The sequence below is a fragment of the Sus scrofa genome, chromosome 1 (genome assembly GCF_054392235.1).
Source record: "Sus scrofa isolate SSC_HxYL_T2T_F1_AM1 chromosome 1, Sscrofa_HxYL_maternal_Yorkshire_Landrace_v2.0, whole genome shotgun sequence".
Classification (NCBI taxonomy): domain Eukaryota; kingdom Metazoa; phylum Chordata; class Mammalia; order Artiodactyla; family Suidae; genus Sus; species Sus scrofa.
This window is the reverse complement of record NC_139383.1, coordinates 11619871-11643376: the sequence shown is the minus strand read 5'-3', so window position 1 is coordinate 11643376 and position 23506 is coordinate 11619871. Positions and strand designations below refer to the sequence as shown.

Sequence of the window (23506 nt, the reverse complement as noted above, 5' to 3'; positions counted from 1 at the left end):
CTTCCTGTGAAAGGCCAGTCCTGATTGAAATCCTTTGCACACTGACCGGTTTAAACCTCATAAGGATTCTAGCAGGCAGGTACAATTCTTGGCAGCTTACAGGAAATTGAGGCGGAGAAGAGTTAAGTCAGTCATCTAGCTTGCCCAAGGTCACACAGCTAGTAAGCAAGACATAGGCTTCAACTTGAGGGAACCTGGCTCTAGAGTTAAACCACATGGGTGCAAGGTTATACAGGGCACCCTCCTTAATTGAGGTACTGGTGAACTCATGTGAAAGTGAGAATAAGAATGGCATCTGTTGAGAGAGCTGCTGTGAGGATTAATGGGACGATGTGCACAAATCAGCTGGGGGGTGTGTGTTGGGGGGCAGGGGCGTGATGGTAGTCACACACTGCTCCAAAGCTCTACATCTAATCCAGTGGTTTTCAAGTGGGGTCAGTTCACCCTGGCAAAAGCATTCTGGCTGTCACAGCTGGGCTCCTGGTACTGGAATCAGGTGGGCAGAGAGGCCAGGGATGCTCTTAAATATCCTACAGCGCACAGGACAACCAGGCAACAGTTATCTGGCTTGAAATGCCAAGGGTGAGGAGGTTGAGAAACCTCGGTCCAAGCTATTTAAATATACTTAAACATTTATTTTTCTTTGATTAAAAAGTTAAAGCAAAATGCAGAAGAACAAAACACACAAACCACACCCCACCCTGCATATGCTTATTTTTACCTATGGAGCAGACAGATATTTCAGTATATATAACCAAAAAAGTCACCTGGTTATTCTGACAAAAATGCTGAAGACAAATTAAATCAGGAGAACTGGGTACAGGAACGAAGAGCTTTAGGAAAACTGTAGGTGATGTCAGAAGCTGGTAAACCAGTGACTCGTGGCAAGGGGGAAGGTAAAGGGGGGCTGGAAGATGGCCTCCAGGTTGAGGCCCGCCTGCCTGGAGAGACGGAGGCGCCACTGGTCAGCACACCGACCACAGGGGAAGGAGCAGGCCCTCGGGGGGGCAGACAAAGTTCAGTTTTGGACACAATGTTTTCTCATATTTCTTAGTCACTATCTTTTTAACAGCTAATGACTTGAAAATACACTTATTGACTTTTGAGGATTTATATCATAGCCTGTAATTTTACAGAACCCTGCTGCACATCTCTTATTACCTATAATAATTTTGTTCAATTCATTGTGCTTTATACACATAAAAATGTCATATGCAAAAATATAATTTTGTTCCTTCCTTCCTTGGATTTTTAATACTTATTGCTTATTTTATTCTTGAGCACATATGAAAGCATAACTAATGTTCAGTTAGATTATAACGGTAAGTACTTTTATTTCTATTCAATATTTCATATGATGTTTGAGGATGACTAATATTTAATTATAAAACTGGTTTTTAGTTTACACGTTTCTCTTTTAGAATCATCCACTTTCAAAAAGCATTTGAGGCAACTTACAATAAAATTGTTGGGCTAGTAAATACAAAAACCAAAAGATACAAGACTAAACTGTACAAAGAAAAGGGAGAGAGAAGAATGCAGAATTCTATGAAATAATCCCAGTTGAAGGTTGCTAAAGTGGTTAAATGTGAAATTTAGTTTAGAGCTTCCCTGAGGCTGCAAGTGGCTCCCAGATCTGGAGCTGCCTCTCCTGAAAAGTCAGGGCACCACTGCTCCTAGGAGGTGGCCAGCAACGACTGACTGACAAGGGTGCAACAGGCTCCCCCCTTGCCTCAAGGGAGGATCAGCTCTGTGGGGTGATTTGTGCCGCTGGGGCTCCCCTTCAAACCCATGGCACCAGGCTGAAGCCAGTCCCCAGGTGAATCAGCATCCTTGCTAGCTTTTCCCCCTGCCTTGGCCTGCTTCCCTCAGCCCCCTTCTCTTCAGAGCTGTCCTCAAACATCCCTTTCACAAAAATCCTGATCCCAGTATCTGATCCTAGGAAGCCAGACCAAATACAAAAGAACATGAGTTAAGCAGAAAAATATTAATCTTTCGATCTTATGTTCAAAGGATTTTCATATACAGTACCCTGAAACTACACAGAAGTAACAGCCTCAATGTCAAATTAAAGGCATGAAAAATGGCTGTTTCTTATTGGACCCATCCATTTACTAAGCTTAAGACTATTTCACACAGAGGTTGAGGCCTCAATAGCTGGGGGTAAGTGTGGCCGAAGGCTCTCAAATGCTGTTCTGAAAGGTCAGGTGCGATGCCCCAAAGTGCTGACCTTTTCTTTGTAACATATCATGGCTATAGCACCATTGATTCCTCTAAGATTGTTCTGACACAATTTAACTTTAAATCTATACCATGTTTGGAAGTAACTTGCTCCACATGCCATATTTCTCAACAGGCAAAATTAGATAAAAATTATATGTATGTCTTAAAAATTACAACCACACTGCATCAGAACATTCCAACTTAGTCCCTATTTGTTTATGATCATAACAGTAAGAGCTACCTTTCCCTGACTGTGTACCCGTGCCAGATGCTCACGTTAGGCAGTGCACACTCATTATCGCTATTCCTCACCAACAATCCTTCAAGGGTGGCATTACAGCCCCAATGCCACGTATTAAAACTCAGCCTATTTAACATGACCAAGTTCTCATCACTAGGAGCGCTGGAATTCCAAGAGGCCTAGCTTCCTTCAAAGTACCTCCAATTCTTCCACTAGTGGGTGCCGCCTCTGTCATGTGAATCACAAGAAGCTGTTAAAATCCTACTATATCTAAGTGACCTTTCTGGTCGGTCAAAGTACAGGACAGTGGTGTGGGAAGGATGTTAGGTCACCGCACCCATGGCCACAATCTATCAAAGAAAAAAGAGGACATGCAATTTTGACGGAATAGCTAACAGCTCAGGATTCCTCACACATGAGCACAGTTGTCCCTCAGTATTTATGTGCAGATTGGTTCTAGGACCCCCACGGATGCCAATATCAGAGGACACCCAAGTCTCTCATATAAAGTGGCACAGTATTTGCGCAGAACCTAAACACCTTCTCCTGCACACTTTCAATCATCTCTAAATTACCTACAGTACACAGTACAATGTAAACGTTACGTAAATAGTTAACAACATGGCAAATTCAAGCTTTGCTTTTTGGAACGTTCTGGACTTTTTTTTTCCCTTGACTACTTTTTATTTTTTACCTGGCTGTTGGTTGACTTGACCAATGTGGAACCCGTGGTTACGGAGGGCTGACTGTAACGTGCAGATTAGTTGGAAAAAAATTTACTGTGGAACCTCAGAAATATGTGGATTCTCAAGGGTCTACAGATACCAGCTTGAGAAGCTTAAATAAGTTTTATGTTCTCACAGAAGCACTTTTCAGTTGTGAACTTGCACTGCAAGAGATATTTTGCCTTCTAATTGATAAAATAGTTTTATTTACAGTGAAATAAAAACGCAAATTTTAAAAAATTCTAACTTACAATCCATATACTACAGACTCAAGTAGTTTAAGAAACAGTAGATTAATTAGCCTAATTTTAAGAACCTAAGAAGTTGTGTTTGTAGCTAGAAAAGATTTTGGGGTTCAAATTTTGGTAACTGCACTAGAGAATAAGAGTCTGCCAAGAATTTAGCTCAACTAGTCAGAGCAGGGTGTAGCTATAACAGCTCCACGGCAGTGAAAGTTCTGCCATTAAAGCTTGATTAAGTTAGATTAAAGGCCGATAATTAGAAAAGTTTACAGATGGCTATAAATTAGCCCTTCTTGTCATATCACAAAGGAAATTCTCCATATCTAATTCTTAGACTTTTGGCTAAGTAGTGAATCTTGGTAAATTTTTCGGAGCAACTAGAGAGAATTAACCTTCCTCTTTCAGGAATCTGCCTGTAGCTCCATTTTTAACACTGAGCACATTTTACCTATGTGTAGTTACCTGTGTTTAATAAAACATCCTCTTCTTCTTGCATTTAGAAGGGTTTAGCCACAGGGACAGCCTTGTACTGTTATATTTATCACCTCTCTAAGACTTTTCCCTTCTTACTTAAGAAAATCAATTTTTAAAAATTTGGTCAATGTAACTATCAGTCAAATATTTTCTAGTTTCCCTCAAAGTATTCCCAATCTGCCCTACTATGGTAAAACTCTCCAGAGCAATGGAGAATTGTTTGACAACTAAAATTTAATCATTGACTGTTTTCTGTTATCATAATACATTCTCTCTCCTCCTTGATAACTGCTTTCCTAGATTAGGTAATTACAAATAAATTACCTGCATTTAATGTTTTTTTTTCAGGGCCACACCCACAGCACATGGAAGTTCCCAGGCTAGGGGTCAAATTGGAGCTGTAGCTGCCGGCCTACGCCACAGCCACTTAGGAGCCAAGCCGTGTCTGTGACCTACACCACAGCCCACAGCAACGCCAGATCCTTAACCCACTGGGCAAGGCCAGGGATCGAACCTGCATTCTCAGGGATACTAGCCAGATTCATTTCTGCTGAGCCATGATGGCAACTCCTGGATGTGGTATTTAATGATGATGAAAAGTATGTAAAGAAAACTGCTATGAGTATGTTTAATTTGCCAAAAAGCAAACATCCTCAATGAAAAGACAAAGACATACACAGCTAACTTCTTTTCAAGTAACAGTTTCATAAGGACTTAATCCCAGAGGAAGGTACTTTTAACTAGTGGATCTTACCCTAAATCAAAGATAAAAGTCAGTAATAATCTCTAAACACCATCAACTACTCTCAACTAGGTAACTAAAACAAAGAGTCAGAAACTTCCCACTAAGAAGAGTCACCCTTGGTAAAGTTAGACAGCCTCAACAGGAGGCGGGATCAGGACGGCAGATGTGGCGCTCACCTTCTTCCACACACACATCAAAGCAAGCCCCATCTACATGCAGAATGATCTGCACAGAACATCTACTGGATGCTCGAAGAAGACCTCAGACTCCAAAAAAGGGCAAGAAACCTTCCACATAACTGAGTTGACCAAAAGAGAGAGAGAGAGAAAAAAAAAAAAAAAAAAAAAGGAATCAGGATGGGACCAACACTACTGGCAGGGAGCTGTGAAAGAGGAAAGGAATCTGCCCCCTGGGAGGCCACCTAACTGACGGAAGATCAGCCGGGACTGAGGGGAACCTCAAAGCCTCAGAGAAACACGCAACAGCAGGACTGAGGAGGGCAAAGCAGAGTGAGAGCTGCACAGATCATCTGCACCGCCACCGAGGACACCACAGCTGGAGACACTTGGGTGAGGGCCCTGCACTGAGACTCAGGCTTTGGAGGTCAGGTCCAGGAGAGGACTAGGGTGGGCTGTGTGGAAAGAGTCTGAGGGGCTGGGGAGCAGAGCACCACAGGTGAGGGAGCACAGGGAGGAGGCCTGGGCCTGCAGGAGAAGCAAGGCACCATTGCTGGGGAGGGCGAGAGGAAGAAGGGTGGATTGCTACAGGAACATCTTTCTCTGCTCGCGAACACGCAGACTCTCAGACAGTGGGCCACCTCTTGTATGGCTTACAGGGCAGATGCAAACTGCCAAAGCCATCTCGGACTCCTGAGTATAGGTATGGCCGGCCACCACTAAGGATTCTGTGAACAAACAACACCTGTGACCCCAGTCACCTCAGGGGTTGTTGCTACAGGGGTCCTGCAACCTGTTCCACTTCCACCTGAGGATCCCTTCTCCTGCCCAGGGCCCTGCGACCAGGAGAAGCCTGCTGGCCCCGCCTCCCCATGGGTCCTTGCCATTGCCAAAGGCCTGGCAACCAGTACCACCTGCAGGCGCTGTCCATTACCCCCACCTCCCTGGAAGCACCCATAGGCTGTACACCTGCACACCTGCACACCCCCATCCAGGGAATAACAGGCTGCACACACTGAGGAAGCATCCAAAACAAAAGCAATCCTCACACACAAAGAAAAATAAAAGAAAGGAAGCCCTTGCAAGCTACTCAGGGATGCTTTTGCATACAAATAGCCCTCCAAGACTACAGTAGATAACTGTCTTCCCTAAACTCACAGAATAAGAAAAATATAAGGAAAATGAAGCACAGAAACCATTCCCAGTTAAAAGAATAGGAGCATTCACCTGAACGAGTAAACAATGAAACAGACCTCTGCAGTCTAACAGACACAGAATTCAAAAAGCAATGAAAATAACTGAAGGAATTAAGAATGGATATAAACAGTAACACAGAATACTTTAAAAAGGAACTATAAACTATAAGGAAGAGCCAAGAAAAATTAGAAAATTCATTTGCACAGACAAAAGCTGAGTTAAAGGCATTGAACAGTAGAATGAATAATATAGAGAAATGAGTAAATGACTTGGAAGACAGAATAATGGAAATCACCCAATCAGGACAGGAGACAGAAAACCAAATAAAAAAAAATGAAAGCAATACAAGAGATCTATGAGATAATATAAGGTGTGCCATAATTGGGATTCCAGAAGGAGAAGAAAACACATGGACTGAAAATATATTTGAAAACATTATGGCCAAAAACTTTCCAAATCTAAAGAAGGCAATAGAGAATCTGGATACAGGAAGCACAGATGAACCCAAACAAGTTGAACCCAAACAGACTTCCACCAAGAGAAACTAATAAAAATGGCAAAAGTTAAAGATAAGGAGCGGATTCTAAAGGCAGCAACAGAAAAACAAAGAGTTAAAGGAGACTTTAATACCCTATTCTTATCAATGGGTAAATCACCTAGACCGGAAATCAACAACACAACAGATATCCTGAATGACACCATAGAAATTGATATTTTGATGACATTACATCCAAAAAAATGAGAATATGCATTCTTTTCAAGTGCACATTAACATTACCTAGGATTGACTACATACTGGGCCACAAAATTAACCTCAACAAATTTAAGGGTACAGAAACTATTCCAAGCATCTTCTCTGACTACAATGGCATGAAACTAGACATCAACCACAAGAAAAGAAATGACAGGAGTTCCCGTCGTGGCTCAGTGGAAACAAATTTGACTAGTATCCATGAGGACACAAGTTCGCTCTCTGGCTTCACTCAGTGGGTTAAGAATCCGATGTTGCCATGAGCCATGGTGTAGGTTGCAGATGCGGCTTGGATCTGGCATTGCTCTGATTGTGGTACAGGCCAGTGGCTAAAGCTCTGATTTGACCCCAGCCTGGGAACCTCCATATGCTGTGGGTGTCGCCCTAAGAAAAAGGAAAGAAAGAAAGAGACGAAATGAGAAAAAACTGACTACATGCAGACTAAATAACATGGTATTAAAAAACCAATGGGTCAATGAGGAAATCAAACAGGAATTTAAAAAATACCTTGAGATGAACGACAATGAAAACACAACCACACAAAATCTACAGGATGCTGCAAAAGCAGTTCTTAGAGGAAGGTTGACAGCAATACAAGCTTTCCCCAAAAGATCAAGAAAAATGTCAAATTGACCAATACCTTAACTCATCATCTAAAAGAATTAGAAAAAGAAGAACAAACAAAACCTAAAGTCATAAGGAAGGAAATCAATAAAATAGATTCAAAAACAACAGAAAAAAAAAATCAATAAAACCAAGAGCTGGTTCTTTGAAAGGGTAAACAAAATTGATAAACCTGTGGCTAGACCCATCAAGAAAAGGAGAGAAAAGAACTCAAAATAAGAAATGAAAAAGGAAAAAAAAAAATCTCAATGGATACTGCAGAAATATAAAAAACCATTAAGAGAATACTATGAACAATTACATGCCAACAAATCTGACAACCTAGAAGAAATGGACAACTTTCTAGACACAGCCAACCAAAACTGAATCAAGAAGAAACAGATCAATTGAACAGACCAATCACTAGAACTGAAATTAATATGTAATAAAAACGCTCCCTACAAACAAAAGTCCAGGACCAGATGACTTCAAAGGCGAATTCTACCAAACATACAAAGAGGAACTTACACCCATCCTTCTTAAACTTTTACAAAAGACTGAAGAAGGAACACTCTCAAAGACATTCTATGAAGCCGTCATCACCCAAACTCCAAAACCAGACAAAGATACTACCAAAAAAGAAATGAATACAGACACAAAAATTCTCAAAACAAAATTTTAGCCAACCGAATCCAACAACACATAAAAAAGATCATATACCATGACCAAGTAAGATTCATTCCAGGTTCACAAGGGTGGTTCAACATACACAAACCAATCAACATCATACACCACATTAACAAAAGAAAAGTCAAAAACCACATGATCATCTCAATAGATGCAGAAAAAGCATTTGACAAAGTCCAACATCCATTCATGATAAAAACTTACCAAAGTGGGTATAGAGGGAACGTATCTTAACATAATCAAAGCCATAAATGACAAACCCATAGCCAACACAACACTCAATGGAGAAAAGCTGAAAGCCTTCCTGCTAAAGTCTGGAAAAAGGATGCCCACTCTCACCACTTTTATTCAACACAGTATTGGAAGTCCTAGCCACAGCTATCAAACAAAAGAAATTAAAAGTATCCAAATTGGAAAAGAAGAGGTAAAATTGTCACTCTATGCAAATGAAATGATACTATATATTGAAAACCCTAAGGACTCCACACAAAAACTATTCAAAATGATCAATGAATTCAGCAAAGTAGCAGGATACAAGATTAATAACATTCAGAAATCGGTTGTATTTCTGTATACTAACAATGAAATACTAGAAAAGGAATACAAAAATACCTTTTAAAATCACACCCCAAAAAATTAAATACCTGGGAATAAACCTGACCAAGGAGGTGAAAGACTTATATGCTGAGAACTATAAAACATTAATCAAGGAAATTAAAGAGGATTCAAAGAAATGGAAAGATAGTCCATGCTCCTGGACTGTAAGAATATTGTTATAATGGCCATAGTACCCAAAGCAATCTACAGATTCAATGCAATCCTTATCAAATTACCCATGACAGTTTTCACAGTACTAGAACAAACAATCCAAAAATTTATACAGAACCATAAAAGACCCAGTATTGCCAAATCAATCCTGAAGAACAAAAATCAAGCAGGAGGCATAACTCTCCCAGACCTCAGACAGTATTACAAAGCTACAATAATCAAGACAGTGTGGTACTGTAAAAAAACAGACATACAGACCAATGGAATAGAATTGAGAACCCAGAAATAAACTCAGACACTTATGGTCAATTAATCTTCGACAAAGGAGGGAAGAATATAAAATGGGAAAAAGTCTCTTCAGTAAGTGGCGCTGGGAAAACTGGACAGCTGCATGTAAATCAATGAAACTAGAACACACCCTCAAACCATGCACAAAAATAAACTCAAAATGGCTTAAAGACTTAAACTAGTAAGACAAGACTCCATCAAACTCCTAGAAGCAATCATAGGCAAAACATTCTCTGATATCAACCATACAAATGTTTTCTTAGGTCAGTCTCCCAAGGCAACAGAAATAAAAACAAAAATAAACCAGTGAGACCTAATCAAACTTGCAAGCTTTTGCACAGCAAAGGAAGCCATTAAAAAAAAAAAAAAAGGACAACCTACGGAATGGGAGGAAAGTTTCAACCGATGCAACTGACAACGGCTTATTCTCTAAAATATACCAAACTTAAACAACTCAGCAGAAAAAAGAACCCAACAACCCAACTGAAAAATGGGCAGAATACCTGAATAGACATTTATTTAAAGAAGATATACACATGGCCAATAGGCACATGAAAAAATGCTCAACATCACTAATAGAGAAATGCAAATCAAAAGTACAATGAGGTACCACCTCACAATGGTCAGAATGTCCATCATTAACAAGTCAACAAATAACACATGTTGGAGACAGTGTGAGAAAAAGGTAACCTCCTTCAAGTTGGTGGGAATGTAAACTGGTACAATCACTATGGAAAACAGTATGGAGGTACCTCAGAAAACTAAATGTAGAACTACCATATGATTCAGTCATCTCACTCCTGGGCATATATCCAAACAAAAATACAGCTCAGAAAGGTGTATGCACCCAGATGTTCAGAGCAGCACTATTCACAGTGGTCAAGACATGGAAACAACCTAGATGTCCACAGACTCATGAATGGATTAAGATGTGATATATATGTATGTGATATAGATGTGCATATATGTAAAATGAAATACTACTCAGCCATAAAGAATGAAATAATGCCATTTGTAGCATCATGAATGGAACTAGAGATTCTCATGCCAAGTGAAGTCAGAAAGAGAAAGACAAATACCATACACTATCACTTATAGGTGGAATCTAAAATATGGCACAAATGAACCTATTTGCAAAACAGAAACAGACTCCAGACAGAGAGAACAGACTTGTGGTTGCCAAGGGGGAGGGGAGAGAGAAAGGGATGGACTGGGAGTCTGGGGTTAGTAGATGCAAATTATTACATTTAGAGTGGATAAACAATGAGGTCCTGCTGTCTAACACAAGGAACTATATCCAGTTTCTTGGGATAGACCATGATAGAAGCTAACATAAGAAAGGAAATGTATACATATATATGACTGGGTCATTTTGCTATATAGTAGAAATGGGAACAATTATACTTTAACAAAAAAATTCAACTTAAAAAATAGCCTAAAGATTCTGGATTATGATAACAACTGTAACTATAAAAGCCTGAAAGTAGAGATCTTGGTTTCTGATATAAATGGGTCTGATATTATTCAAAATGTTATATACAAAATATTTATGCAGTGCAAGAAGAAAAACAGCTATATGGGGACTCAAGTTTTCTTCATTTCAATGGCCACCTGTTTTTTTTTTTAGGATAAAAAAAAAAAAAATCCCCCAAAGCACCAATGTTGTTAAATCTGATGATGATGTATAAGAAGATACCTATAGTCATCAAATTCTTTTTTTTTTTTTTTTTTTTTTTTTTTTTGCTTTTTAGGGCCGCACCTGCAGCATGTGGAGTTCCTGGGCTAGGGGTCAAATCAAAGCTGTAGCTGCTGGCCTGCACCACAGCAACATAGGATCCAAGCCGCCACTGTGATCACAGCTCACGGCAACCCTGGATCCTTAACCCACTGAGTGAGGCCAGGGATCAAACCTGCATCCTCATGGATACTAGTCTGATTTGTTTCTGCTAAGCCACAAGGGGAACTTCAAATTCTTTTTTAACTCAATGAACTTCATGACGTTTATAGTTGTACAATGATCATCACACCCAATTTTACAGCACTTCCATCCCAAACCCCCAGCTCCCCCAACCCCCAGTCATCAAATTTTGTCTAGGATCTAACAGGGCCTATTATTTTGGAAGAAATCATTTACAATGTCTGAAGAAAGCTCAAGATGCTAAAGGGAGGTAATACTAAGCTTGATTTAGAAAAAGTAGACAATTAAGTCTGTTATGTAAATGCAGGATGAACCGAATTCCTAATATCACCTGAAAGCTTGGCCAACACTGGGAGACAACACAGCAGAGGAAGTGGAAGGTGGCAGCAAAGACCACGGAGATGCCTCAGATCATGGTTCAATGTGTACAAGTAGGTCAAACGCTACTGGTCAGGGGCTCCATTCTCGACCTGTAACTTATGTCTCTATCTCAATCTAAAAGTCACATAACACAATTTGTTCATGATATTTACTTATATTAGTGAACAATGTGAAGGAAGCTATGCAGGACTTCATACTTGGGAGTTTCAGCAAGCAAGAAGAAATCTGTTCCTCACTTGCTGTGAACTTCCCTGAAGGCAGATGTCTGACTGGGCTCCTATTCCTGTCACTGCTCCGTCTCTAACTAGCTTAGGGCTTTCCATGTAGTTTGGGCTCAATATACCATCAATGAAGATATAAGTGCAATTTTAGAACACATATTCTGTAGTAACTGATCCAGCAGTGGTTTTGCTAAACTAGACACTGGCTTATTGATTTATATTGTTGGCAGAGAAGCTTTGTTTCTGTCATTAGCATTTATTCTTCTGTGATTTGCATACAGTAGTCAAGAGCCTAGTTTAATATCCAAGTATTTCTCCATAGATGGTTGATGACAAACAATATTGTCAAAACAAGGTCTCAAAAGAGTGGGGAAAAAAAACATGATAAATAATGTTTGGATTTTGAAAGTGATGTCAGCACCTTGGCAGCATGAGTCATTTCTTTTTTCTCTCTTTTATTTACAACTCATTGGTCATTCATGGAACAAGAGAGCCTCTGCACATGACACAAGGGATTGCTACCTACCTGTGCTTCGGAAAGTAGGCAGACAGGACCCTGGAGGGGCTGCAGATCCAAGGAAGACAGTGAGCCCCCAAGGCCTTGGTGAGTGAGGGTGGAGGGAGCAAAACTGGAGACTGAAAAAGAGGGTGGACACGCAGGAAGACAGAAAACTTGTGGAGGTCCAGCCAGACTGGCACAGCAGAGACAAGCTTGGAGGCACAAAGGAAGAACTTGGGGAGTTAGTTCCCCTCCCTCCCTAGAGCAACCTGCCAGGCTTTCACAGCAACAGTGGTGACCTCCCTCCTCACAGAAGAGATGGAGAGAGAAAGGGCTCAGCTGCACAGAGCTCAACTGGAGGGACCCGCTTCTCTCCTGCAGCATCTGGCTTTGTGGGGAGGGAGAGGCACAGACAAGAAAGATGAAGGGTATGGAAGGTACTGTTCCTGCCATCTACCCTGGGACTTCAGCAGGAGGTCCGCCCACGGACCTCGAGAGGACCTCCATTCAAGGACTGTCCTTACTGGGCTGTGAGCACTCAAAGCCCCAGATGCTCAGCCCAAACCTTCCTCTACTCTGCCACAGCTCTTTCCCGGCCCTCCCTCCCTCTTTCTTGGCTGTGCCCTGTGGCATGCAGAAGTTCCCAGGCCAGAGACTGAACCTACACCATAGTGACCTGAGCCACAACAGTGACAAAGCTGAATCCTTAACTGCTAAGCCACCAGATTTTTCCATGGCACTTAAAAAACAAACAAAAAAAACCCCACAACTGAAAAACAAAAAAACCTCCAGAGCACAGCCCTAAAACCAGGTCAGGTAAAAAGAAACCAAAAACTTGAGCTACTCTACCCCTTCTGGAAAACAAGAGTTTCTATTCACTGGTCTGTTGAACTTAAAACAACCACTAGTTCAAATGCAATGGCAGAGGCACATTTCATCAAACACTATGAAAAATCAGGGTAATATGGTATCAGAAAATGCTAATTCTCCAGTAACAAAACTCAAAGGCACAGAATATTATAATCTAATTTATAAAGAATTCAAAATAGCTGTTATGATGAAATTCAATGACCTAAAAATAAACTCCAAAAGGTAATTTGATAATGAACAGAAGGAATTCTTTACCAAAGAGACTGAAATAAAAAGAACCAAATTCTGGAGATGAGGAGTTCAATGAATGAGAAGAAAAATGCATAACAGCTTAGAAAATAAGAGGAGATGAGATTAAAGAAAGAATTAGCAACTTGGAAGACAAAAACTTAAAAATGACTCAGGAATGAGAACTAAGTTTTTTTAAGTCTTCACTTTTAAAACCCTACAAGAGCTATCAGATACGAGGGCTATAACAAGAGAAGGCGGCAGAGGGTATTTAGAGAAATTGTTGCTGAGAACTTCTTAAACCTGGGGAAGGAATTGGGCATACATGTTGAAGAAACTAACAGACACCCTATTATCTCAATGTGAAAAGACTTTATCCAAGATACATTAAAATGAAAAACTGCAAGAATCAACAAAACTAAAAGCTTGTTCAAAAGACAAACAGATTTGTTCTTTGATAAACAAAATTGACGAAACTTTAGCCAGACTAAGATGAAAAGAGAGAAGCTTCAAATAAATAAAATTAGAAATGAAAAAGGAGACATTACAACTGAGACTACAGAAACACACAGAGCCATACAGAAATACACAGGACCATATAAGACTATTACGAAAAAGTATATGCCAACAAATTAGATAATCTGGAGAAAATAGATGTTATTAGAAACACACAAACTATTAAGACTGAATCAGGAAAAAAAAAAACAAAAATCTGAACAGACCAATAGCGAGCATAGAGATTGAATCAGTAACTAAAAACCTTCCAACACAGAAAATCCCAGGACTAGATGGATTCACTAGAAAATTCTACCATTGAAAGAATTAACACCAATCCTTATCAAACTCTTCCAAAAAAATGAGGGAATACTTCCAAACTCATTCTATGAGGCCAGCATTACCCTGAAACCAAACCTAGATAAGGATGCCACAAGGAAACCATAGACCAATATCCCTAATGAATGCAGATGCAAAAGTTCAACAAAATATTAGCAAATTAAATTCAAGAACACATAAAGAGGAGTAAACATCATAATCATGGGGGATTTATCCCTAGAATATAAGGATGGTGCAACATATGCGAATCAATAAATATAATACATCACACTGATGAAATGAAAGATAAAAATCACTTGATCATCTCACTACATGCAGAAGTAGTATTTGAGAAAACACAATGTCCTTTCATGATAAAAACAGTCAGCTGACTGGATATGTAAGGAACATAGTTGACACAGTTCCATATAATTAAGGCCACATATGACAAACACAGAGCTAACATACTCAATGGAGAAAAACTGAAAGTTTTTCCTCTAACATCAGGAATAAGACAAGGATGTCCCACTCTATCGCCACTCTCATTTAATAAAGTATCGGAAGTCTTTAGCCAGAGTGATAAGACAAAGATATAAGAGCATCTAAATTGGGAAAGGAGTAAAACTGTCATTAGTTGCAGATGATGTTTCTGTACATAGAAAATCCTAAAGACTCAACCAAAAAACTGTTGGAAGTAATCAACAATTCCAGTAAAATTGAAGAACATAAAAACCAACATAGAGAAAGTAACTGCATTGCTTTCTATAAAGATGAAATATCTGAAAAAAGAAATAAAACTATCCATTCACAATAGTATCAAAAACAATAAACTATTTCAGAATAAATTTATCCAAGGAAATGAAAAATCTGTACAGTGAAAACTACAAGACTTTCCTGAAAGAAACTGAGGAAGATGCAAACAAATGGAAAGGTATTTTACACTCATGGATTTGAAGAATTCATATTATAATGTCCAAAACTACCCAAAGCCATCTATAGATTTCAATGCAATTCCCATTAAAATACCAATGGCCTTCTTCAAAGAAATGGAAAAAAAAGAATTTTAAAATGTGTATGGAACCACAGAGATTCCTGAATAGCCAGAGCCATACTGAAGAAAAAGAACGAAGTTGGAAAGAGCATACTGCCTGATTCCAAACTATACTTCATTGCTACTGTAATAAAAACAGTATGTTACTGGAACAAAAAATAGACACACAGACCAATGCAACAGGATAGAGCCCAGAATTAAATCCTTGCTTATACGGTCAATTAATATTTGACAAGGGAGCCAAGAGCACCCAAGGGAAAAAGGATAGTTTCTTCAATGAATGATGTTAGTAAAACCAGATAAACACATGCAGAGCAGTGAAACTGGATCCTCTTTTTCTACCACCCAGACAAATTAATTAGAAATGGATCAAACACTTAAAACGTTAAGACTTGATCTTATACAACTCCTAGGGAAAAAAGTAGGGAATAAACTCCTCAACATTGGTCCTGGCAATGATTTTTTGGGATATAAAAACAAAAGCACAAATCAACAAATGGGACTATAAACTTAAAAAGCTTTCTCGGAGTTCCCGTCGTGGCACAGTGGTTAACGAATCCGACTAGGAACCATGAGGTTGCGGGTTCGGTCCCTGCCCTTGCTCAGTGGGTTGACGATCCGGCGTTGCCGTGAGCTGTGGTGTAGGTTGCAGACGCGGCTCGGATCCCGCGTTGCTGTGGCTCTGGCGTAGGCCGGTGGCTACAGCTCCAATTCAACCCCTAGCCTGGGAACCCCCATGTGCCGCGGGAGCGGCCCAAGAAATAGCAACAACAACAACAACAACAACAAAAAGACAAAAGACAAAAAAAAAAAAAAAAAAAGCTTTCTCACAGCAAGAGTAATAATTCTCAATGTGAAAAGGCAACAAACAGAATGAGAGAAAATTTTTACAAATTATATATTGGATAAGGAATTAATACTCAAAACATATAAAGAACTCACACTACTCAATAACAACAACAAATCTGGTTAAATCTGGCAAAAAAACCAAATAGACGTGTTTCCACAGAAGACATCCCAGAGGCCAAAAGGTATATGAAAAAATGCTCAACATCACTAATCATCAGGGAAATGCTGATGAAAACCACAATGAGATATCCCCCACACTTGTTAGAAAGACTTATCAGGAAGATAACAAATGCTGGTGAGGATGTGGAGAAAAGGGATCCCTTGTGCACTGTTGGTGGGAATGTAAATTGGTACAGCCACTATGGAAATAGTATGGTGTTTCCTCAAAAAATTAAAAATAGATCTGCTATATGATCCACGAATTTGACTTCCAGGTATTTATTTGAAAAAAGAAAACTCTTACTCAAAAAGACATAAGCACCTCCATATTCATGCGGCATTATTTACAACAGCCAGATAAGGAAACAACCTAAATGTCCACTGATAGATGAATGGATAAAGACAATGTACACACACACACACTGGAATATTATTTACCCATGACAAAGGATGGCATCCTGCCATTTGTGACATTGATGGACCTTGAGTACATTATGGTGTGAGATAAGTCACATAGAAAGATAAGTACACACATTATCACTTATATGTGGAATTTTAAAAAGCCAAGCTTATAAAATGGTGGTTGCCAGGAGAGAGGGGGGTAGGAAAAAGCTGTTAAAGTTTTGAACTTACAAGGAGTAGGAAATAAACCCCAGAGATATAATGCACAGTACAGTGAATACAGACAATAATATCATACTATAATCAAACTTGCTAAGAGATTAGGACTTAACTATTTCAGCTACTAAAAAGGAGAATTATATGATTTGAGAGAGGGGCTAATCATTGCTACAATGGCATTATATTGCAATATATAAACGCATCAAATTAACATGCTGTACACCTTAAATTTACACAATGTTATATGTCAATATATTTCAGTAAAAATAAATAAATAATGTCTGATTTAACTTTGTTTAGAAGTCTCCATCAGAAACCACAAAACAACATTGATTTCTTTTCTTTTTTCTTGCCTTTTAGGGCTGCACCTATGCCAGATCCTTAATCCAGTGAATGAGGCCAGGGATCAAACCTACAACCTCATGGTTCCTAGTTGGATTCGTTTCCGCTGCGCCACAATGGGAACTCCAAAAATATTTTTTTGAGGATTGAGTGATCATATAACTTATCTTTTATGCTGGAATACTTTCAGGGTGAAAGGGAATAATAGTAACACCACCACCAGGGCAACATGGATGAACCCTGACATCTGGTCATCCTGTCTAAGGGGAAGAAAAACTAGAATAAGAACTATTCAGGAGTTCCTCTCATGGCACAGTGGAAACGAATCCAACTAAAAACTATGAGGTTGCGGGTTCAATCCCTTGCCTTGCTCAGTGGGTTAAGGATCCAGCGTTGCCGTAAGCTGTGGTGTAGGCCGGCAGCAACAGCTCTGGGAACCTCCATATGCCGTGGTGTGGCCCTACGAAAAAAACAAAAAAAACAAAACTATTCATATTGTGATTTTTATGGTTCTTATTTAGGAGAGATAAAGAAAACTTATGGTATAGTTTTAATTTTTTTTTTCCTTTCAGGGCCACACATGGGGCATATGGAAATTCCTGGGCCAGGGGTTGAACTGAAGCTGCAGCTGCCAGCCTACGCCACAGCCACGGCAATACCAGACCCAAGCCGTGTCTGTGACCAACACTGCAGCTTGTGGCAATGCTAGATCCTTAACCCACTGAGTGATGGCAGGGTTCGAACCAGCATCCTCATGGATACTAGTTGGATTCTTAACTCACTAAGCCACAACAGAACTCCCTATAGTCTGAATTTAAGACCAGACTCTAGAGATAATTTCCTGTGACACATTCTCAAAGAAGCAAAGATTATAGTTAAAATCCTAATTCTGGCATACTGCAACAAAGAGAAACTCACCTCTGGTTTGGGGACAAAAGCCCGACCTGGAATTGTCAAGACGTGCTGAACGTCGCAGAGGTACTGGGCCATGATGGAAAGACGACTACGCTGCTTGCTTCCTTTACTGGCTATAAGTCTCTGCAGAAGGAAGAAAAGAAATTTCAGCAAATAATTCATTACTGATGAACATTACATATATTTTCCTTTTTAGGGCTGCATCTGTGGCATATGGAAATCAAATCAGAGCTCCAGGGGTCAGGGGTCAAATAGGAGCTGCGACTGCCAGCCTATGCCACAGCAATGCCAGACCCGAGCTGCATCTACGACCTACACCACAGCTCATGGCAACGCAGGATCCTTAACGCACTGAGTGAGGCCAGGGATCAAACCTGCGTCCTCACAGAGACAACGCTGGGTCCTTAACCTGCTGAGCCACAAGAGGAAGGCCTAGGTGGATTTTTTGAGGCAAGTTCTAAAGGCGAAGCACACAGCCACGAGGAACATTTCCCTCCAACACCAACTGAGCTACATCTAAGACGTGGGAATCATATCAGACAAAATGCACTCAAAAAAAAAAAAAAAATCAGGTAATAAAATTCCCCTACCACTAGCTTCTGGGATTTTATGTTATGTTATGTAGGAGATACTATATGAAACAAGTAATCAATAAATATTTGATAAATGAAGAAATTAGCAAGAACAATGAAGATCTAAAGATGTTTTATTTTATGAACTACCCCAATATCTGAATCAACATTTTCAATAGTGTGCTTTTCTTTATTTAAAAGTAATAAAACCCTGAATGTTCTGAACTCTTGAAGAATTGGCTGTTTTTGACCAACAAATTTTTACAAAAAACTTGTAATTTATTCTTTTAAGCACCCAAACTTTAATTTTAAAATGAAGTCTATTCAAATTAACTCATAAGCACAATTTCAACCAATATTACAAAAAGATTTTTAAAAAGACCTTGAAATCCCATGTAAATTTTATATGAAAAAGCAAAGGGTCAAGACTAGCCAGGACACCCCCTGAAGAACATCAACAGGGTGGGGGGACAGGGGAAGAGCGCTGTGAGGAGATGAGCTGGGGTGACTCACCTCCCCAGCTATCAAAATTAAGGCAGTATGGTATGGCTAAAGGCACAGACAAATAGACCAATGGAACAAACCACTGGAAGAGACGTGGGCATATGTGGACATCTGAAATGTGACACATGTGATGTGGTACCTGCTGGTGGGAAAAGAATGGATCACTCAGTGATATTAGTATCTACAGGAAGGAAAATGTAGGTTCATTATCTCATACCATAACCCAAAATAAATTCCAAGTGAATTAACAGTAAGTGAAAAAGAACACGTTAAAACAAAAATTTATAAGTAGGAGTTCCCACTGTGGCACAACAGAAACAAATCTGACTAGGATCCATGAAGATGTGGGTTAAGATCCGTCACTGCAATGAACTGTGGTGTAGGTCACAGATGTGGCTTGGATCCCGTGTTGCTGTGGCTGTGGTGTAGGCTGGCAGCTACAGTCTGATTCCACTCCTAGCCTGGGAACCTCCATATGCCTCGGGTGTGGCCCTAAAAAGCAAAAAAAAAAAAAAGTAAATCTCTATGACCCCAAAGGTAGGGAAGAATTTCTTAACAGTGCAAAAGCAAAAGCCATAAAAGACTAATACATTTGTTTAAGAACTCTATTTAAGAACTTCTATATAATAAAAACATTATAAAGATAAGCCACAGACTGTGAGAAGGCATTTGAAACTTATGATCTGAAAATGGTTAGTGTTCAGAATATAGAAAAACTCCTTCCCGTAGATCAACAATCAAAAGATAAACAATATAAAATATTATGAGAAATATGGTAAGAGCAACCCAAGTGAACCTTAACAATAAATTACACCTAACTAATTACAAATGAGGGTCATGCAAATTAAAACTGTATGAGATTCAATTTCATATTCACGAAATGAACAAAATTTAAAGAACCCGTGACCAAACCTGGTATTTACGAGTGTACGAGTATACAGAGCAACAGGAATTCTCCCACGCTGCTGCAGAGGGGAAGGGGGCACAAGCACTTTGGACTGTAATCTGGCAATATACACAGGAGCGCTAAAGCTGAGTAAACCCTTATGATCCTGCAGGTCTACCTTTACGAATATATCCTACAGAACAACTTATACACTCTGCAAGGAGGTACGTATAAGAATATTCACTGCAACACTGCATGTAGTATACTAGAAAAGTGGAAAAACATAAGGATCCATCAACAGGTGAATGAATAATAAAACTGTTAATTTTGACAACGGAATATGAAATAACAGTTACAATGAGTAACAAGGTTTACTGACATAAATCCCAAAATAGAGTCAACAATAATTAAGTGGGAGTTCCCATCGCGGCTCAGTGGTTAACGAACCTGACTAGTACCCACAAGGATGCAGGTTCAATCTCTGGCCCTCTAAGAGTGGGTTAAGGATCCAGTGTTGCCATGAGCTGTGGTATAGGTCGAAGATGCGGCTTGGATCCCACGTGGCTATGGCTGTGGCGTAGGCCGGTGGCTGTAGCTCCAATTAGACCCCTAGCCTGGGATCCTCCATATGCCGTGGGTGTGGCCCTAAAAAGACAAAAAGAAAAAAAAATTAAGTGGCAGTAATGTGTACAATATGACTCCATTCATACAAAAACTTCAAAGGATTATTTCTTATTGTTTGCGTGTATATATCTATGCATCGAAATGTGAGAGCAAGCAAAACACATTCATGAATAATGAATATCAATTTTAAGACAGCTCAATAAAGAACAGGGAAAGAAAGGATAAAGAGGGCTCCATGTATCTATAATATTTTATTTCTTGAAAATATGAAAAATATGGCAATATATCAAGATTGAACAGAGCTGAGAGGTGGATAAAAAAATTAGGCATACTTATTTTTCTAAAATGTATCCTGCTGCTCTGTGTTGTAAGTGCTCACGGGACGTTCTAAACCTCTTATGAATGATACAGAATCAACATTACAAATACCAATGATTACTGAAATAAGCCTCGGCCAGGTGTAGCAGTGGTGTGCCCTACCACCAACCAAAGACAGGCTGCTTTCTGAGTTACACTTACAGTGCTGGGTGTTCTCTTTACTGCTTCACTATCATGTGTCAGCCTCGAATAGCCCCTTTTACTTGGCTGCTTCTAACCAGCTGTGGGCATGAAAAACTACATAATTCGGCTTGTAAGAGCTTTGCTTTAAGTAAGATTTAAAAAGAGGCTTTAATCTGAGATGCTGAGAAAATTTCCTGTGGGCAAAGTTAACTGTAGATTGTGTAGCATCTATTCTGTTACTCAGAAGCCATCTCTCATCTCACCAATTTTCATTTTAATTTACCTGGCTCTTGTCTACATTTGGACAGTAAAATTATTGGGAAGTCGAGTTCAAGACAAGTGATGTGTTGTTACTATATACAATAAAATAAATTCTTCCTTACTAAAATGCAAAACTAAGAACTGTACATACTCTCAAGCAAGGATCAAAAAGAAAGACAAATAATGTAAGAGTAGATTTAAGTTAAAGAATAAGCTTATGGAGCAAATGGTAAAAAACATCTCTGATTCTTCATAAAGGAAAAAAAGGAACTTAATTTTTCCAGTGGCATAAAATTCAAATTTTTTAAGATGCACTGTGCAAACTGGCACACTTCTAAGCAGCTTTGTTTAAAAACTTAAAATCTAGCATGAACATAATCACAGAATTTGAAAATAAACCAAAAGAAATGCCCAGATTTTAAAAATTATTATTTCATCCTGGATTTTCTTACAGTATTTTACATCTGAAATGAGGGTACTCACTGATGAAAGGAAGAGAAAATTAAAAATCACTTTAACCAGGAGTTGCTGTCGTGGCTCAGTGGGTTAAGAACCCGACTAGCATCTATGAGGATGTGGGTTTGATCTCTGACCACGCTCAATGGGTTAAGGATCTGGCACTGCAGAGAGCTGTGGCGTAGGCTGCAGATACAGCTTGGATCCAGCGTTGCAGTGGCTGTGACCTTAAGCTGGTGGCTGCAGCTCTGATTCGACTCCTAGCCTGAGAACTTCCGTATGCAGTGGGTATGGCCATAAAAAGAAAAAAGAAAATTACTTTAACCAAAAAGCAAACCAGGGAGGCAAGGAAGGTAAGCTAATTTGATATAAAGACATTTAACTGTATTTCACTTAGAGGCGTATATACCCAGTTCTGCCAGGGGAAGGGGTGTCCCTATCCATTAATGTAACCCATCTAATCTTTGCAGCAAGATACACATAGCCTGTGGAGATGACAACATGTCATAGCAGAAAGCAGCACACATACCTGCCTCTAACCTAATTAGGGAAAAATTCAAGTCACAGACCAGAAAACTCCACAGAAGACTTCATTAAAAGCTAGCAAAAAACTTAAATGGTGGATCAACCACTCAAAGAGGAGTTGATATTTCTTTGATAGAGGAAAGTAAAGCTATGAAAATCAAACTCCATTACAAGATGGATGATCTGAAAAAGAAAAACCAAGAAACAAAACCAGGTAATTTTTCAGTATAAGGAAATCTCTAACCCTTGGGATTTTAAAAACATTCTGATTAAGTACAAGAAAAACAAGGGATCAGAGAATTTGCAAGGGCAGTGTTTTTTTCCCCCTTAATCATCTAAAATAATTTTTAGTACAACTGGAAAAATTGGGCTTATTCTTGAAAAGCCACATGGTCAAACATCAGGGACAATGAAATCTACATAATTAATGGAGAGGTGATTCTCTCTCCTCCAGGGATGGGGCCATTAAACAGCCAGGGTCCCCTGGAGAAAGCAGGAGATGAAGAGGCTGATGATGGACCCAGGAAGAAAAGACCACAGGTCCAGTCACACAAAGAACCTGAACATCATGACTTCAGCAGAAAACATATGACCTATGTTCAAGTTCAGTTTTCCCTGTAACTAACTCCAGGACCTTTGGAAGACATTAAATTACTTTGAGCCTCGGTTTCATCATCTATAAAATGAGGTTGATGAGATTTGTTAAGGTCTCATTTATGGCTAACAGTCTGATTCTATTTTATGAGCTGTAACTTTAAACTACCTACGAGCCCCTTAATGTGTATGAGCTGAATTCTTACATTTACACTTTGTACATGTAAGAGAAAGGAATATGACAACCATGCCCATTTCTGTTCTATAACTTGCAAAGCAAGTGTTTAAAAAGTGTTTTCTGTGTTGGCACAACATTGTAAATCAACTACCCTTTCATAAAAAAAAGTTTTAAAATTAAAATTGTTTTCTGTGGTTAAAACACAAAATTACAAATATGACAGTGTCAAGGAAAAGGTGTATAAGAAAATGCTGCTACATAGTCTTACACTGAAATTTTCACTTGTAAAAATGTGAAAATTCAGAGGACCAGTTGTAACCCATACTTCTAAAGCATTCTGCAAATTACAGACTCAATATAAACTCTTCTCAATATTCATAATAAAGTTTCACTAAAATCAACTTGTTGTTAAAGAAAA

The 23506-nt window shown here is 39.3% G+C and overlaps 1 protein-coding gene across 10 annotated transcripts in view; it reads right to left on the bottom strand.

The window, feature by feature from the left end:
• The window catches only part of TFB1M (transcription factor B1, mitochondrial), an 82912-nt gene that overhangs the window by 34827 nt on the left and 24579 nt on the right, over positions 1 to 23506 (bottom strand). For all 10 annotated transcript variants that reach the window (XR_014836794.1, XR_014836811.1, XR_014836815.1 and 7 more), the window contains 1 exon segment: positions 17991 to 18110. Coding sequence is in view for 5 of the 10 variants with exons in the window: in XM_085010578.1 (XP_084866704.1) it covers positions 17991 to 18110 (120 nt within the window). In the remaining 5 variants the exon portion in view is untranslated.